The sequence below is a fragment of the Malus sylvestris genome, chromosome 16 (assembly GCF_916048215.2).
Source record: "Malus sylvestris chromosome 16, drMalSylv7.2, whole genome shotgun sequence".
Taxonomy (NCBI): domain Eukaryota; kingdom Viridiplantae; phylum Streptophyta; class Magnoliopsida; order Rosales; family Rosaceae; genus Malus; species Malus sylvestris.
The window spans coordinates 17,451,753-17,470,535 of NC_062275.1; the positions used below are offsets into that span (position 1 = coordinate 17,451,753).

The 18,783-nt window shown below is 39.3% G+C and overlaps 1 protein-coding gene and 2 pseudogenes across 1 annotated transcript; 1 reads left to right on the forward strand and 2 right to left on the reverse strand.

Annotated features, from left to right (window-relative positions):
• Positions 1-5,983: 5,983 nt before the first annotated feature.
• LOC126607238 (ATP sulfurylase 1, chloroplastic) lies at positions 5,984-10,186 on the forward strand. Its single transcript, XM_050274755.1, has 5 exons — positions 5,984-6,672; positions 8,624-9,029; positions 9,134-9,394; positions 9,473-9,559; positions 9,711-10,186. Exons 1-5 carry the CDS (start codon positions 6,167-6,169, stop codon positions 9,846-9,848), a joined length of 1,398 nt encoding a protein of 465 aa, XP_050130712.1. The 5' UTR covers positions 5,984-6,166; the 3' UTR covers positions 9,849-10,186.
• A 9-nt stretch (positions 10,187-10,195) lies between these two features.
• LOC126609167 (calcium-transporting ATPase 12, plasma membrane-type-like) lies at positions 10,196-12,444 on the reverse strand (annotated as a pseudogene).
• LOC126607237 (putative calcium-transporting ATPase 13, plasma membrane-type) lies at positions 10,528-18,495 on the reverse strand (annotated as a pseudogene).
• Between the last annotated feature and the right edge of the window lie 288 nt (positions 18,496-18,783).

Here is an 18,783-nt window from a genome sequence, read left to right on the forward strand (position 1 = left end):
CTGTAAAATTTGGTAATTTTTTAAAATAGTTGAATTTTCCGGCGAGTTGGGGCTGCCGATCGCCACCCACGGAGGCGCGTGGCCAGTGGGTTGATGATGTCTTCCTAAGTTCAATTACATGCCCTGATTCCATAATTGATATCCATATGACTTAACTTGATCAAAATAGGAATCGACAATCCGATCGTTGGATCGTCACCAAACTTTAATGCGTTATAGAACATAATATTTGAGGATAACTGGAACTAATAGATCGGGAATCCGACTTACGGATCTTCCCGAATTAGATTTCTAAGTTAGTAAAATTAATTGCTAACCGTCACCTAATTCTAGCAATTGGCAGAGATCCGACCGTCGGATCGTTATGAAATTTTAGTATGTGGTTCTAAAAGTGTAATGGGGACTTTGGGAGGTTACGGATCAAAAATTTGATAGGCGGATCTTTCGGGTTAAATTGCTAGGGTATGGACCTCACCGTTGACTGAGAGTTGTCTTTTGGTCAACATGTCTCGAACCATTTGAATTACAAAAATTAGTATTACTAAAGACTCAGTGAGGCTTTGCGAACTTGTCTCGGTGAGTGACTTTAATATATGTGATATGGTGATTACCCGATTCTTTATATTAATATCCTTTGTGGATATGACATGGTTTTATAAATGTGTTTTCTGTTAAAATGTGATTCTTTTATAATTGGCCATCGATATATTTTTATTAAATGTGATTTGATTCATGGATTGGTAATATTTGTGAAAAAGTGATTTGAATTGCATATTGAAATGTTTTGTAAATTGAGGGCTAGTAGGGGACTATGACCCTGCTTGGTTAATCCGCATTACAGGGTCACTAGTGGTTCTGCTTGGTTAATTCACATTGGAGGACCATACTATATATGGATCGTGCTTAGTTAATCTGCGTTGGGCGATCCTTATGGCCATTTATACTTAGGGGTGATCATGCTTGGTTAATCCGCGTTGGGTGATCACTGCCTAATAGTTTTGTAGGTGTGACTTTGCTTGGTTAATCCACTTTGGGGGGTCACTACCTACCTGATTATCTTGACCCTGCTCGGTTAATCCGCATTGGGGGACTATACTATATGTGGATCGTGTTTGGTTAATCCGCGTTGGGCGATCCTTATGGCCATGTATGCTTAGGAGTGATCATGCTTGGTTAATCCGAATTGGGTGATCACTTCCTAATAGCTGTAAGAGTGAATCTGCTTGGTTAATCCGCATTGGGGGTCACTGTCTACTTGGTTACCTTCTCAGAGGTGGCTCTACTTGGCTAATCCGTTTTTGGGGGCCACTTTGTGTTTGGTTACTTATGTAGGCTTCGGCCGAACTGCATCCCTCTAGCCCTAGTTTTTAATGCACATATGAATGATGGTTTTTGAGTATTTTGGTGGTTTGAATAGGAAAAGCCGTTGGATGTCTGTGTGACTCATTCGGAGTTTTCAGTGACTTGATTATGATTTCACAAAGCATGATTCTATACTCGATGTTTATAGATTGTGATCGATGGTCTGTTTTTATTGAATATCACATACTTGTATTATTATCACTCACTCGAGCCTCGCAGCTTATATAGAGTGCCTGATTTGCCTAGTGTACCATTCATATAATGTAGGCATTGATTTTACATGTGACAGGTCTGGGTAGATTACGAGAAACCGCTTGATATTTTGGTTCCATTGAGTGGTCCATAATCCTTACTCTTGCTCATTTCCATAAGGTTATCGTAGAATCCTAGATTCGAGTGAATGGGAATTACCCACAATAGATCTTGTGAATACAAATTAGAATTACCATGTTATTATTCATCATCCAAGTAGAGAATTATATAGAGTTCCTTGGTTAAATTCGTGAAATGATATGTTATCACATTGTTTGATTAACGTAATTAAATGCTAAGATCGTGCATCTTTGATTCATGAATTGATTAATTGACAGGATTGTGGAATGACGCTGGATATGAGTGTTGTTATTATGATTATTTTAGTTGATCAATGTTTCTAGAGAATAATATTGTGCATTGTTAATTCTTTAATATGTTATACGCTATGAGTTGTAATTTTATGTGGGAAACATGATGCTTTATGTGATGGATGAAGTGGAAATGTTAATCGTCATGTGAGATTGTTATGTTGGATATCATTATTATTGTTATGATTAGACTTGTTGATAAATATGGCTAGAGAATATGATTGTGCTCAATCGTTTGTTCTTTGAAATATTGCATGATATGCATTGTGGTATATTGTTGAGACATAACGATTTATGTGATGAATATTCGAGTGTAGTGAAATAATGAACTACGAATGGCTTGATCCTTATTTATGGTACGTAGGCAGTCTAACGAGGATGTTAGATGTAGCCATAAAGTCTACGAAGAATTATTGCACAGTTGGTTCTTAAGTTATGTTAGAGATACCAGTATTTGGTGACGTCACGTGTCGATCCTGGACGTATGTCGGGATCGGGGCATGACACAAATGCTCGTAGTCGCATCCTCTATGCTTTGAGGATGGGTATATGATCGTTTGATTTTTTAAAACCATACAAACTCTCATGAATAGTATTTTTAAGGGGGTTCAAAATAAACAAAATTCATAATCATTAATGTATAAGTTTGAAAGATATGAAAGAATAATAAACGTTCATAATTACATCCTCAACGCTGAGACAATGCTTACATGGTCGTTTAGATTTTTAAAACCCTCCAAATCTCATGAACAATGTTTTTTACTTGAGTGCAAAATTGATAAAATTAATAATAATTATTGTACAAGTGTGAAAAATGTAATCACTCGTAATGAAAACTTTACAACTTTCATGAAGGGATCAACTCCGAAATTTAGTATGTATATACTAATTTTAGTATTATGTTTTACATTTTTTTGGGGTCAAATTATGTTTTTCATTTTCTTTTTTATTGATTTAAAAAATATTTTTCTTAATGGGTAACGGGTAACGGGTCGGGTCATATTACTTGATAATATTAACGGGTTGATTTCGGGTCGGGTCATATTACCCGTTTACTTTAACGGATATTACACTACACGACCTGTTAAGCTATTGGGTATGACACGAAAACGATACGAACATGAGAAACACAACACGAATGCCAGGTCTAGTTTGTGGCCCTGTTCGTTTGTATTTTTCTCTATCTTTTGCTTTTTAATTTTGTTTGGTAAGGATAAAATTGTGTTTTAAAAAATAAAATAAATTAATAGGAATTCAGACAGAAAATGATATTTAAATAGAAAAACACTCTTGATTACTATGTCTTTTCATTTCAAGAGGCTAATTGAGTCGATGTGGTGCTGGATAACGATTCATACAACAACTAATAAAGCATGCACCATGCGTAACTTTACAAGCAATGATCCACATGTAAAACAAATTACCTTTTAATCTGTGAATTATCAAATTTTCAATCACTTTTCAAAATTAAATACCACCTTCTCTATATTTCAACCAAACCATTTATACGTTGCATTTAGTTTGTTAAACTTCTATGAGATCATTTGGATTGAAAACAAACGATACCCAATCCAAAGAGAGGATCCGAATTGAAAATGCTTACAACAAATCAAATAGGAAAAAGAATAGGAAGGGTACCGGAATGGGAAGTAGGAGTATGGTGTCTGACCGTGTTTGGCAAGATGTATGGAGGCTAAGGGCTGATTTGGTGTTGTTGTGTTTTGAAAAAAAACTGTTTTTTGCTATGCTGTGAAAATAAGCAGCTGTAAAATAAAGTAACAGAGTGTTTGGTAAACTTTTTTGTATAAGTTCTTTTGGAAAAGAAAAAAAGCAGTATGATAGTGTTCTGTAAACTTTTATGTAAAACAGTTGTGACCGCGTGAAATGATCAAAATGGTATAATACTAGATGTGCTATGACAAGCCATGACGTCATTTGCTGGCAACCTCTTCACCTTTGTCTTCCTCCCCCTCCTCATCTTCTCCTTCCGCATGGTCGTCGAAAATGGGACCCACCTCCTCACCTCCTTCGTCGACCGCGACCCTTCTCTCAAATCCCTCCTCTCCTACCTCGATCTCATTGGCACTGGCAATACCAACCACCATTCTCCCATATCTCCAGTTGAGTCCCCTTCTTCGATCTCTCTCTGCCGCCGATACCACCCATTTCTTCACCTCATCTGTGTCGGAACCTTAGACTATGATTTCTTCTTCGGCGATGACGACGACGCTTGCTCACTCTTCGGCCCCAATCCTTATTTTCTCCTCCTCCTCCTCTCACTCCACCTCCAAATTAGGGTTTAATGGAATTGACGGGACTAGGGTTTCTGAAATTGTGCGCTCCAGCCTCACGTTCAAGGCTGAGAAATTCACCATTTTTTATGACAGGGCTAGAGGCAAAGATGGCAATGGAGAAAGCAATGAAGGGGAGGAGAAAGGCGGCAATGAAGAAATGGACGATCGGGCTGTCAATTTGCAATTCTTGATCAACGGATTGGAGCTGGGTCGCTGGGACATGGCAACATTGTTCTTCCTCCTGAAAGTGTGAGGAATCAGGAGAAACTTTGAAAATAAGCCACTTTTTGAAGCTGCTTTTGCAGCTTCCACTTTTTAGTTTTTTTTTTCATCTGAAACTTTGAAAAAAAGCTGGTTTGGGGTGTTTACCAAACACCGAAAACTCTCCCATCTTTTTTTCATACCAACTTGTTTTTAAAACCACCTCAACCCCAAACCATACCTAAGAGTGCCAAATAAACTGAAGTTTTTTTTTATATGGAGGTGTTGCAACAATACTTTGGCGGTGCGGAGGAATCTAGCCCGAAGGAGGATGCGAGTGGAGACGACATGCGTTTTGTGTGGTTCGTTTGAGGAAACAGATGAGCATCTGTTCTTTGGGTGTGAATTTTGCCGGGTCATTTGGTATTGCTGCCCTTTACAGATTGATGTGGATGCCGTCAAAGGGGTGGATTTTCTGGAAAGTTGGAAGAAGATTGAAGCACGGTTTAAGGATGAAGCTGTAAGAGGCGAGCTGCTACAGGAAGTTGTTTTCGGCCTTTGGAGAATATGGAAATATCGGAATGCATTGGCTTTTGAAGGTACCTATAAAACTCCAAAGGATGCGATTGATTTATCACAAAGCCATATTCAAGAGTTTAGAGATGCCCAGCTGGTAAAGACAAGGGAGAAGGAGCATTGCGGGAAACCTTCAACGTCGGTTTTTGCTGGGCAACAAGTTCGATGGAAATGTCCTAGTTTTGGGACTTTGAAAATTAATTGTGATGGGGCATGGCATGGGAAATCAATGTTAGGTGGCTATGGGTGGTGGTGCGAGATTTTGCGGGACTTTTGCAGATGGCTGGTGGGGTGGGAGGTAAGTTTTTCAATGATGCAGCTATGGTTGAAGCGGCTGCAATTCGTGCAGCTTTGGTGATATGTAGGGACATGCATTACGAGATGGTAGAGATAGAGTCTAATGCTCTATCTCTTATCAACATGATAAATGAGGAATGCTCAATTGATGCAAACTTGGAATGCTTCATTTTTGATATTCAGAATTTGGCATCTCAGATTCGGGAGGTTAAGTTTATGCATGTTCAACGGAATGGCAACCTCACTGCCCATGCAGTAGTTTTCTATGCTACCTAGTAGTGGTTCAATCCTAAGAGATGATTATAGTCCTGAATTTTTTTTTAATATTCTTGCAAAAGATGAAATGTTTATATTAGAATTTAATAAAAAAAATTTAAAAAAGGAAAAAGAATAGCATTCATTGTTTTTTTATTAATAAAGGCAAACTCACCTCACCTCATCAGTTACATACGATACGACTCCGAAGGTGCTGCAATTACAAAAAAAAAAAAAAAAGAAACCAACAAAAACTCCTATATCCAATAAGGCGTCCAGGTTCATCCTCTGCTAAATACCAAGATTCGTACCTAACCCCTCCTTATAAATTAAAGCCCTAAATCCATACTTTCCCACTCAAATCGCACCATTCCTGAATTTGATAATCCCTGCCCGTCAGATTACACTTTGATTCATTCATTTTTTAATCCACCAAATAATCCTCCATTATTATCTACTTAATTATAAACCCCTAACTAATATCTGCTCCTTTGAAGCACAGAGCCGCAGAGGCAAAAATTAAAAACAGAGGCCTTTCGACCTTGGTCACCTCCTTCAATGGCGTCCATGGCCACCCTTTTCGTCAAAACCCCCTACCCCTCTCACTCTTTCCCCAAAACTTCAACTACCCATTTCTTCCCGGCCCTCAAGCTCTCAACCCATCTCGGGTCCAAGCCCAGGACCCCCCAGAGGCTCCGAATTTCAAACGGGTTGATCGAGCCGGACGGCGGGAAGCTCGTCGAGCTCTTCGTCCATGAGTCGAAGAAGGGCGAGACGAAGAAAGAGGCGGCGGCGCTGCCCAGGATCAAGCTTTCAAGGATCGACCTCCAATGGGTTCACGTGATCAGCGAAGGCTGGTCGAGCCCTCTCCGCGGATTCATGAGAGAATCCGAGTTCCTCCAAACTCTTCATTTCAATTCACTCCGACTCGATGACGGGTCGGTAGTGAATATGTCCGTGCCGATCGTTCTGGCCATCGACGACGCGCAGAAACGCCGGATCTGCGAATCGACCAGAGTCGCGCTTGTCGACTCGGATGATAATCTGATCGCTATTTTGAAAGAGTAAGATGATCTTCCTCTCCCTATTTCCTTTCAAAGCTTGTTAATATTTTCACTTTAGATAGCATGTTTTGATTGTAAATATCATTTCTTTTCGCCAAAGTAAAATTATTTTTCTTGGGTTACAATTTTAAGATTATCTCCGACCATTAGCTTCAGAAAGTTTAGGTTTTAACTCAGAAATATATTTTCTCCTCCAATCTGATCTAAAATTAAATAATGAATTTAGGTTAATTTTTTTTAAATTAACTTTTTTATAAAAAAAAATGTAGATTATCCTAAATTAGTTTTATGAACATTTTAACTAAAAATATTTAAATTTCGATAAATATTAAAAAATCATTAAATCAATACATAAAAAGTGAGTTTTGTATAAATGTTTGAACAAATGTATAGGTATTTATAGAGTTTTGGGTGAATTTTGAGTTAAATAAATTTTTCTAATTATTTTAACTGTTGAATTTAAATTTGGGTCGTTAGATTTTTTTTTTTTAGTTTGATTTGATTATATTCGATCTCAGCTGTTAGATTTAATAAATATATAAATATAAAACTAAAAAACAAATTTGAATGTAGGCCGTTGGATCAACCAACGGCCAGTTGATCTCAGCTGTTGCTCGTGAAACTAGCCGTTGGATTAATGACGCAGGTGATCGACATGCCCACGTGGGTGGGGCATGCCGGTATCTGCCTTGGGCTCGTTGCTCATGTGCGTGCATTTGCCTTCCAACTGTCGAGTTTCACTCGTGTTGGTGGGGCCCACACCATTTCGCGTTGGTGCGTCTGCCTTCCAACCGCCCGGTTTCTGGCTTTTTTTTTTCTTCAGGTTTTAGGTTTTAGGTTTTAGGCTCAAATTAGAACTAGGGTTGGAATGAACTGGGGGGAATATAAGGAAAATTATAGGTTTTAGACCATGTGTTGGAGTTGGCCTAAAGGAGGGAATCTTTTTTTTTTTTTTTTTTTCGGTCTTTTCAAGCGTTCCTTTACTTTTATAATGATAAATGATTTAAGTGGTCATAATATGAACACCGAAAAAATCTCATCCAAATGGTCTATATGCCTTTCCACTCGACAATATTATTGATTGTGACCGGGAATTTTGGGTCTCTATCACATACATGTCAATATGTCATGTGATGAGAAAAAACGATAAATATATGTTTTTTTATTGTTTATTATTGAACTTTTAGTATTAAACTTAAAAGTGAGTGACCATGCATTTTCGAACATTTTGAGTTACATGATTTTGGTTTTGAAAAGCAAGATTTTTCTTATTTCCTAGTAGTTAGAGGGTGGTAAAAATAGGAACTCAACTATAGAAGTGGAGCAGTAGAAATATTATGAATTCTTTTCTCTTATCATATTAGCTGTACACATTTCTAAAGAACAATTGTGAAATTATACAATTTGAAATCTTAGATCATCATATATTTATCGATGTAGAGCATTTGATTTTGTTGGACTTCAAACATTTAGGATTTTTAAACTCTTTGCGTTCATCTTTGAATATATGCAAATATATATTGATGCCACATTGCATCCAGTCATTTTCTTAAGAGGAATATTCAATTTAATGTCTTCAAGCATTTGCTGGTTGGAGAGTTGTACATGTCCCAAGTTTTCTTTTGCAACTTTTATCCCAACCATCGTGGCATTATCACATTGGGTTCTACAACATGGTTGCGATTTCTAATTGGTTATATATGGATATTTATGTCATCATGTGATGCATACCATGTTGTAGAACACAGTGTGATAATGCCATGGTGGTAAGGGACAAAGTTGGGAAGTGGAGTAGTGTACTTTCTCGTTTATGTGTCTGATGATAAAACCTGAGTATAAGAACATGTTCTGCTCCTTTTGGGTTCAAAATGAAGTTAGTATATGAAATTGTATGTCTTATCCCATGACTTGCCATGGTTTCTGATGCCTAGCTCTTTTATTTATTTGGCAGCATTGAGATCTATAAGCACCATAAAGAAGAACGGATTGCCCGCACTTGGGGAACAACTGCCCCTGGTTTACCTTATGTTGATCAAGCCATAACCAATGCAGGAAATTGGCTGATTGGAGGTGACCTAGAGGTTCTAGAACCTATAAAGTACAATGATGGCCTTGATCGCTTCCGATTGTCTCCTGCACAACTCCGTGAAGAATTCACAAAGCGCAATGCTGACGCTGTATTTGCGTTTCAGCTGCGAAATCCTGTCCACAATGGACATGCTTTGTTGATGACTGATACCCGTCGTCGGCTTCTTGAGATGGGCTACAAGAACCCCATTCTGTTGCTTCATCCATTAGGAGGCTATACAAAGGCAGATGACGTTCCACTTAGTTGGCGAATGAAACAACATGAGAAGGTATAGAAACGTTTTGTTTGCTGAAAGCCCTAACTAAATTGCGTGTCTGCTTGTCCTTAGCCAAATACTGAATTCTGTTCGATATTGTTCTAATATTTCTTCAGGTTCTTGAGGATGGTGTCCTTGATCCCGAGACGACTGTTGTTTCCATTTTTCCCTCTCCCATGCACTATGCTGGCCCAACTGAGGTGCAGTGGCATGCAAAGGCTAGGATCAATGCAGGGGCCGACTTTTACATTGTTGGTCGGGATCCTGCAGGTATGGGTCATCCAACTGAGAAGAGAGATCTGTATGATGCCGATCATGGCAAGAAAGTATTAAGCATGGCACCTGGACTGGAGCGACTTAACATCCTTCCCTTCAAGGTAAGTCAATTATCTGGCAGTGATACTATTTGCCCTTCTTGTATGATATCTTCCGTCATTTAAGTTATTCCCTTGCAGGTTGCTGCTTATGATAAAACTCAAGGCAAAATGGCATTTTTTGATCCCTCGAGGCCTCAGGACTTCCTTTTCATATCTGGCACAAAGGTACGAGTTCTTTTAATGTTGTTTCCAACATGCTTTTTTCTTTATTGTTATAATCAACCATTCAAAGTAGTATTTAAAGAAAAACACATTGATTTTAAGTGCATAAACTAAGTTTAGTTTATCTAAAAGACATTGCAAATTACTATGACAGATGCGAACACTTGCAAGGAACAAAGAGAACCCTCCCGAAGGATTCATGTGCCCTAGTGGCTGGGAGGTGCTAGTTGACTACTATGACAGTTTGGCTCCTGCGGACAATGGTAAAGTCCCAGAAGCTGTTCCAGCCTAGGTGGAGTTGATGTATCATATTGTGCTTGCACTATTTGGGAGTTAGCTAATCTAGTCTCCTTTATGTAATCAAGATTGCCTGATTAGTCTCCTTTGTGTGATCAAGATTTCCTAAGAATCTCTCACCTGTTTCGAATAAAACCGTGTGAGCCACTGGTGCAGAGAAATGATACTTGCCTCAACTGTAATTAGTGCCATGTAATTACATCTTGCATCACTGCATTTGTGCACTCCCGTGGTACGTTGTATCATGTGGTTTTCTTCTGTAGAACATTAGATTGTGCTATGCCTTTACTATGGCAAAATATTCCTCTACGGTATGCACTGGTTATGATTTAAGATGCTGGATCCAAAAGAAAAGCATGATCAAATTCTCTCAATTTCTTGTCTTAGAGCATAGATTTAGTTTGGAACATTTTTAGATTTGACAACCAGCATCCAATTGCTCCATACTGTTAGGTGGGGGTTCGAACTTGGGTGTAATGCTACGAGGACTCTGCCTCGGCCAACTACTCTAACCTGTGTTTGCTATCCCTTTTTGGACAGCTGAATATGGGCTTACCTTCAACTGGTATGAACCTGAAAACCCAACTTATGGGCCAAGATATGGCTACACACCCAATGCACGCACTCCATTGTCTCTAACTTAATCGCTATGTATTTGCAAACCTGTCCAGAAGTTCCACCATAACCACCCAAAAACAATTCGTTCCTTTGACTTCCTCTGAAGACATTAATCCTCTCCAAATCCCTTAAATTCAACTCATAAAACACAGCGAAACACAAATATATTGAATACCAACGTGTTGTACCTTCTAACACCAAATATTTGTCTGTCCCTGAACTGCAAGAGCAAGAGCACAGCTATCTGGAACAAAGCTTGGGGTAGAAGGTTTATCCATAGGATGTTGGTGATCACCGTTCAACCCATGGGCAGCCTCTCCATAAGCTCTTTGGCAGGCTTATCGGTGGCGAGAGCCAAAGCAGCCATTGTGTCCATAATCAGATTCAACAACAGCAGTTAGACCGTTGTTAAAGGTCATTCACTGACCGAGGCAGTTGCACAAAGTTGATCACAAGAGTTGCAACATTTATTGTGAGCTGGAAGTGGACAAACTTTTGGATGTTGGCAGAAACTACTCTTCCCCATCTTAAAACAATTACCGAAGTTGCAAAATTGTCATCTAAAATGACAATGTCTGAGCTCTTCTTGGCAACTTCGGTGCCCTGAATCCTCATCGAGAGTCCTATGTCCGCTTCCTTGGCAACTACCTGGCCTTTCTGCATTCTTTGTTCCAGTGTGTAGTTGCGAAATTCTACACCTTCTACCACTGCTTCTTGGGCTTCCTCCTAGTCAGGCTTAAGTATACCACACTCACTAGCTATTGCTTTAGCGGTCGCCAGTGATCAATTCCACCTGCACCTCGACAAACTGGCAAGCTTCTACTGCTTCCTTCACTCCTGGCCTATATGGATCCTTTAGACCTACCAATCCTAATAGGATCAAGCTGCTTTCTTCGAGCTTCTTGTACTTCTTTTCGTCATTATTATGCTTATCCTGAACTTGTTTGTGTGCCAAAGCAATGCATCGGAGACTGCTTGTTGCCATGGCTAATCTGCTCAAACTTCAACCTTTCATCATCATTCAGATCTTTTGTGACACAGACGCATCGTAGTAACTCGAGCATATTTCTAGTATCATTTTTGCAGTTTCTTTCCAATGCACATGGGTAGCATTGTCTGCCTTTCTTCTAATCAAAACCCCGCTTCGTTTCTTATGTGAATTGAAGGCTTCAACATGATGAATGACACATTTGTTTCAATTCATCCATGTCCATATGCAGCTCCAGAGTAGCCCATGAAAGAATGGCTTTTTCAGTACGACTACCCGAAAACTCAAATCCCGATCCTGAACTAGGCCTATACACACTATCAGTCGTGTTAAATGCAACTCCTCGATTAAATCGAGAAGATAATGAGAAATTGATGAATAAGAAGCATCATCTTCCACAGATTTCTGTCCAAGCCAAAAATTTGTATCCTTCATCTCATTGAGTGTCAGCGTGCCAGTTTTGTCTGTACAAATTACGGTGGCACATCCTATAATCTCGCAAGCAGAGAGCCTCCGCACCAGAGTGCTCTGCAATCATCCTCTTCATTGAATAAGTGAGAGTGAAAGTGACAGCAAAAGGGAAGCCTTCAAGAATTGCAATCACAACAACTACTGCAACTGCTACAATGTTGACCGTAACATTCACCACATCATCGATCTTCGCCTTGCTGCCCTCAAACTTGCCAAATTCACTCTCGTTCTTCGCGTTGTCCGTGAAGTAACGCGCTACCAAGCCCTAAACCATGAATGCAACACCCAAGTCAATCTTCGCCATTAGCGGGTTTAGTTTACTTAGCCGCTCTTGTCATGGTGTCTGCCAATCACTCGTGTCACGGATGACCAAACTCATCATTTCGCCCCACGTCGAGTTCATGCCAACTAAAGCCACAAGCATTTGTCCATATCCATCGACCACTTTGGTTCTGGAATACAAGAACGGATTCTGGCCTCCATTAACTTCCACATGCTCACTCTCCCCTGTCATGCTTGATTTGTCCATCCACAAACAAATGTTGATAAGATTTCTACCACCTGAGAAAATATAATAAAAAATGTCTAAAATGCAAGAGAATAAGGTTATTATAGTATAGATAGCTCAAGTAATATCGTTGTCAACGATAATTGATATGAATAGTTTGTATTTAAAATCAATTCTTAGTTAACTATTTAACACAAGATTTAGAAAAAATTGAAATTGTGAATAGAAATAACAAAAACAAGTAATAAAAATAAGGCTAAATTACACAAAATTATTTCAACTATGAGTCGCATAACAATTTTATACCTCATGTTTTAAAAATTCTAATGTCATATATCCGTTAACATTTCTGTTAATTTTTCTATTAAATGCTGACGTGACATGAGCGAGACCCACTCTATTGCTAATTGGAATAAAAAATTAATTAATTAACAATAAATTATTTATTATTTATTTAACAAATAAATATTAATTATAAACAAATAATTTTGTGGGCCTCCTCATCCCAATCTCTCTCTCCCTCAAACTTTCCCAACATGCCCCAGAAAAACGGGCATCGACCATCCGGAAATATTTATGCTCCGTTCACCCTAAAATCTCTACCAAAACACACGAAATTTATCTCAAAACAAAGATCATAGATCAAAGAGTAGAAATATACCTTTTTTACACCAAGTCGTGGCCGGATAATGGCCTGAGAACGACCTGAGGTTGTCAGTCTGAAACTAGGCTTTTGGTTTCTTGCGAAATCGAGGCAGATTCGAGTCTCCCATCCTCTAATCCGAACCTCAGGATGAAGGGAAAGTCATCCGTGGTCCAAGTTTTGTCCAATCTAACGAGGAATTGACGGATTTTCATCAGAAAACCACGAGGTGGTGGTGGAGTCCATTTATGTTGTTGTACAGAGAAGATGAGAGGTTTGAGAAACTAGGGAGTTGAGCGTTGAGAGAGAAAAGAAGAGAGAGTGACACTGTTGTGGTGGTGGTCTAGTGATGGCCGTTCTCTAGGGCTCGGCTTCTCTGTGAACACAGAGAAGAAACGATGGTGAGCGTTGGGAGAGAAGGGAGAGTTTGAGGGAGAAAGAGAGATTGAGATGGGGCCCACCAAATTATTTTTTATAATTAAATATTAATTGTTAAGTAAATAACAACTAATTTTTTATTAATTAATTAATTTTTTATTCTAATTAGAAAAAAGTGAGCTTTGCTTATGCCACGTCAGCATTTAACAAAAAAGTTGACAGAGGTATGACATTGCAACAAATTCATAAGTTGACAGAGGTATGACATTGCAACAAATTCATAAGATGAAGTATGACATTGCAGTATTTAAAATATGAGGTATGAGATTGTTATGCGACTGATAATTAAGATACTTTTGTAATTTACCCTAAAAATGACTAAATTAATAAGAATGAAATCAGCAACAATAAAACAAACGTTTTGGCAAAATCAAAAGCAAAAGGCACAAGAGTTTAGCCTTCACTATTAACAATCCTACATAGTACTACCAATTACTTATGAATTATCACATATATGTTTTGAATGTTAGGTTTTTCTAATGTATATTCTCCTCGTGATATTCAACATGCAATCCATCTGTGTTTTCAGATCAAATATGAACATGCAAGACTCATTAAGTTTTATGAAAAACTTTCAAAAAAGCTTGCAACCCTTAAGAGTGTGATGTTTACTTTAAGTGAAATTATAATTATCAATCACAAGAAACCCTACTCAATTTCAGGGTGATATTCCAACATAAATTGTATCAAATTACTTGTCCAAACATTCTAATGGAAACTAAGCATTAAGATATATAGAAGTTTAAACGAATTCGATACCAAATTAGGTTGCCCATTGTGTAGCTTAGCCGAACTTTCCCTCCCTCTAATGTAAAAATATCAATGTACTCAAAATATATTTTCTAGACTGCTAATTAGTTTTTTTATAAAGTCTACATTATTCGAACCAGCCTCCGCAACAGTAAAGTATAAACTTTGGATAATGTTTGTATTCCTCCTTTTTGAGGAATGAGCTTATTTCTCACTTTTAAATAATATTATTTATCGTAAAAATTTATGATTAGAATCGTTTCCTTTCTTAATTTTTATTTGAAGAACATTCTTACAACAAATAAATGGACGGTTCATTATGAATATGTTACTTGGTAAATAAATTGTTAATTTATTCAATATATATGAATGACTAAACAATCTCTTATTTGAATGATTTTTGTATGGTTGATCTTCAAATAAAGACTAAGTATTTGAACAGTTCTGATATAAAAAAATATGTCATTTGCATGTAGAATGATAAACTCATTCTGGAGGGAGAAATGCGAGTATTATCCAAACTTTAAATGACACTTACAGTTGCTCTAATGAGTTTTATTTTATTTTTTGTTTTGTTGTAGAACTTTTATAAAATGAGCATGCTTGATTGACATGAAATAGTGTAATGAATTTTCTTTCTCACTAGGTGCAAACCTTCTAAAGAACAGACAACAGTGACCGGATTGTCACTATGTTTTCCAGTCACAAATGACATTACATCATTGGAACTAAGTTTTAATTATATTATCAACGAAATATATGTTGAACATACTTGTATCCTACAAATATATGTTGTACAACAAAGTATAAATTACATTACTATAGAATAATAAAAGAATTTAAAAAATATTAAACTAAAAATTATGTCAAACTATGACTTACACGAACGAGTAGTGTCGCTTCTGAATTGGGTCTTCAATCCTTCAAAATGAAAGCCACTTCAAATAGAGTTCTTCTTCGACTTCTTCCACTTGAGATAGCTGAAAATAGGTGTCTCAGGGACAGGAATAGACTTGACAACCCAACCAATTGGCCAAGAGACTGCTGCAATACCAACACAAGCACCCCACTGCCCCCAATTCAACCTTTCTGTATCTGCAAACTTCTTCAAATACTCCACCATCACCACCTGCAGCAAAATAGTGACGCCAATAATCCCCATAAACAACTTGTTGGTGTGGATTCCTCTGAACACATTCTTCTTCTCAAGCTTCCTAGCATTGAACTCATTGAACACCTGGCACAACACAAATGTGTTGAAGATCAATGTGTCCTTCACCTTGTCCTCCACGCCGAAGATCGATTTTCCTTTGAACTGCAATGTTAGGAGGATTGCAATCTGGTAGACTGCTTGAGGCAGGAGGTTCCTCCACATTATGTTGGTGATCAGAGGCTCTGTCCTCCCAACCGGCTTTTTCTTCATGAGCTCCTTCGTTGGCTTCTCTGTGGCGAGAGCCAGAGCACCTAGTGTGTCCATGATCAAATTCACCCACAGTAACTGAACAGCTGTTAACGGACTTCACCGGCGGAAATTGCCGCCACAAAGTTGATCACCAGCGCTGCGACATTGACGGTGAGTTGGAATTGGATGAACTTCTGGATGTTTTCGTAAACACATCTTCCCCACCTTAAAACCGTGGCCACCGACGAAAAGTTGTCGTCCATGATCACGATATCCGAGCATTCTTTCGCAACTTCTGTGCCTTGAATACCCATGGAAAGTCCGATGTCAGCTTCTTTCAATGCGGGCGCATCGTTCGTGCCATCCCCCGTCACTGCCACCACATGGCCTAGCTGTTTCAAGCACTGCACCATGAGAAGCTTGTCAAATGGGGAGGACCTTGCCATCACACAGATTTTGTCCACCTTCTCCATTCGTTCTTCGGGTGTGTAATTGCGAAATTGCACGCCTTCAATCACCGCACCGCTGAAGAACATGTCCTGATCAGGCTTGAGTATCCCGCATTCTGTGGCTATTGCCTTAGCAGTGAACACATTGTCGCCTGTGATCATTTTAACATTCACCCCTGCACGTTGACAGTCTTCAACAGCTTTCTTCACCCCTGGGCGGCATGGATCTTTTAACCCAACAAGGCCTAATAGTGTCAATCCATTTTCTTTTAGCAAATTTTTATGTTCTTGATCCACTTGCTCTTTTACCTCAATTTCTTTGTATGCAAAAGCAATGCATCTCAGGCTGCTCGCCGCCATACCTTGGATAATCTGCTCGAATTTCAATTTCGAGTTCTCATCCATATCTTTAAGAACTCCAGATGCATTGTAGTAACTTGTGCACATTGCTAATACCATCTCTGGAGCTCCTTTCCAATGTGCTTGCATATAATCGTCCGCCTTCCGCTTCATCAAAACCCCACTCCGTTTCTTCTGCGAATTGAAGGCCTCGACATAAAGAGTGTTACAACTCTTCACCACTTTCTGCATATCCATCTTAGCCACATGCACCGCCCATGAAAGAATCGCCTTCTCAGTAGGACTCCCCGAGATTTCAATTTTCGAACCCGAATTAGGCCTGAACACACTCCCGGTTGTGTTCAGAGCAACCCCTTCATGAATCAAATTACAAACAAAAGGAGATATAGATGAATACGCCTCTTCTTCCACGGGTTCCTCGCCAAGCCAAAACTTGGTCACCTTCATTTCATTCATGGTGAGAGTGCCTGTTTTGTCGGTACAAATGACGGTGGCAGACCCCATCGTCTCACAAGCAGAGAGCTTCCTCACCATCGCCTTATCTGCCATCATTCTCTTCATCGAATACGCAAGCGTTAGAGTCACAGCCAGAGGCAGGCCTTCCGGAATTGCCACCACAACAATTGTAACCGCAGCCGCGACAATCCCTACGACCGCGTTTAATATATCGTCAACTTTAGTCTTGCTGCCATTATACTCTTGGTTTCCATTCTCGTCCTCTGTATTTCCAGTGAAGTACCTAACCATCAAGACAATCAGGACTAAAAATGCAACTACTAAACCAACTTTACCAATCGATGACGTTAGCTTGTTGAGCCGAGCTTGCAGAGGCGTCTCTTCACCATTGTCGCGGCTGATTTGGCTCATCATTTCGCCCCATGTCGTGTTCATTCCAACAGAGGTTACAAGCATCCGAGCGTAGCCATCAACCACTTTTGTGCCAGAAAACAAGAAAGGATTCTGGTGGTGACTAATTTCGACATGATCACTCTCCCCTGTCATGCTCGATTCGTCTACTTGTAACGAATGGCCGTCTAGAAACAATCCATCGGCCGGAACTTGGTCTCCGATCTTTAAACAAATGACATCACCAACTACTATTTCGAATATTGAAATCTGCTGGCGCCTGCCGCCTCTCACAGCTTCGATTTGGACATTATCGCTGACTTTGGACAACTTATCAAATTGTCTATTCTGTCTAAAATTACTCACAGCAGATACAGAAATTACCAGAATGATTGCGAGAAATATACTTCCGCCATCGATCCATCCTTCTTTTAGGCCGTGCACTTTGATTCCCAAGGCGAGAGAAAGCGCAGCGCAGCCTAAGAGGATGAGAATTGTGAGGTCTTTGAAGGCCTCCAACACAAAGTGGAAGAACCCTTTTGTTGGTGGCTGCTTGTACGTGTTCGAGCCAAATGCCTTGAGTCTTTTCGCAATGTCGTCTGCGGGATCATCGCCACTATGGAATCCGTGCTCTGCGTCTGTTTTGAGAGCGGAGGCAATTTCTTCAACCCCTCCCAGCTCCTGAAGCTGGTTGAGATTTTTCTGCTTGACAAGGTTAGTGAGGGTAGTTTGATCAAAATGGAATAAGCTATCTGATGAATCAACAGTAATGGCGGCATAAGAAGTTGATCGAGATATTTTGGTGTTTTTGTATTTTGGTAGAGAAAGGTTGAAGGCTCTGGAGCAGTAGATTTTGGCAAAAGCCGAACGCCAATTTCTTTGGTGTTTGCTAAGAGTGCTTTTCTGAACATCGAAAAGCAGCCTGATTTCAATGCAACCCAGTTTTGCATGCAGGGTGGTAGACATGCTTAACTGGAAAGTGCTTTAAAGTTAGAGATAGTAAGAGATGAAAAGACCGCTTAAGTGAAAATTGCTACAATTTGGAGATTGTTATGGATGGAAAGACTGCTTAATTGAAAAGTGCTGCGAAGTTCAGAGATTGTTAAGAATGCAGTATGCGGTATGCATGCATGGATTAGCTGTGTGTGTGTGTGTCAAAACATCTTTGCATCATTCAGTACTTATAGCGGCTACTCGTTTCCTACAGAGGAGAATAAACGCTTTTCTTCTTCCTCTCGGTTACTTCGCAAAACATCTTTGCATCATTCAGTACTTATGGCGGCTACTCGTTTCCTACAGATGAGAATAAACGCTTTTCCTCTTCCTCTCTGTTACTTCGCAAACGTAAGTGTGTTAACAAGACACGTCGCATCTTTGTCGACAACAATTTCTCAGCTGGGCCAAAAGTCAAAAGCTTAAATTAAACGCATTGCCAAATAAAAGCAATGAGTTTGCTT

What these genes read in the sequence shown, in the direction of transcription:
- LOC126607238 (XM_050274755.1), top strand. Translation starts at nt 6,167, where the DNA reads ATGGCGTCCATGGCCACCCTTTTCGTCAAAACCCCCTACCCCTCTCAC. An exon ending in CTGATCGCTATTTTGAAAGA is followed by an intron (nt 6,673 to 8,623) that starts GTAAGATGATCT and finishes TTTATTTGGCAG; the next exon opens with CATTGAGATCTATAAGCACC. An exon ending in GAATGAAACAACATGAGAAG is followed by an intron (nt 9,030 to 9,133) that starts GTATAGAAACGT and finishes ATATTTCTTCAG; the next exon opens with GTTCTTGAGGATGGTGTCCT.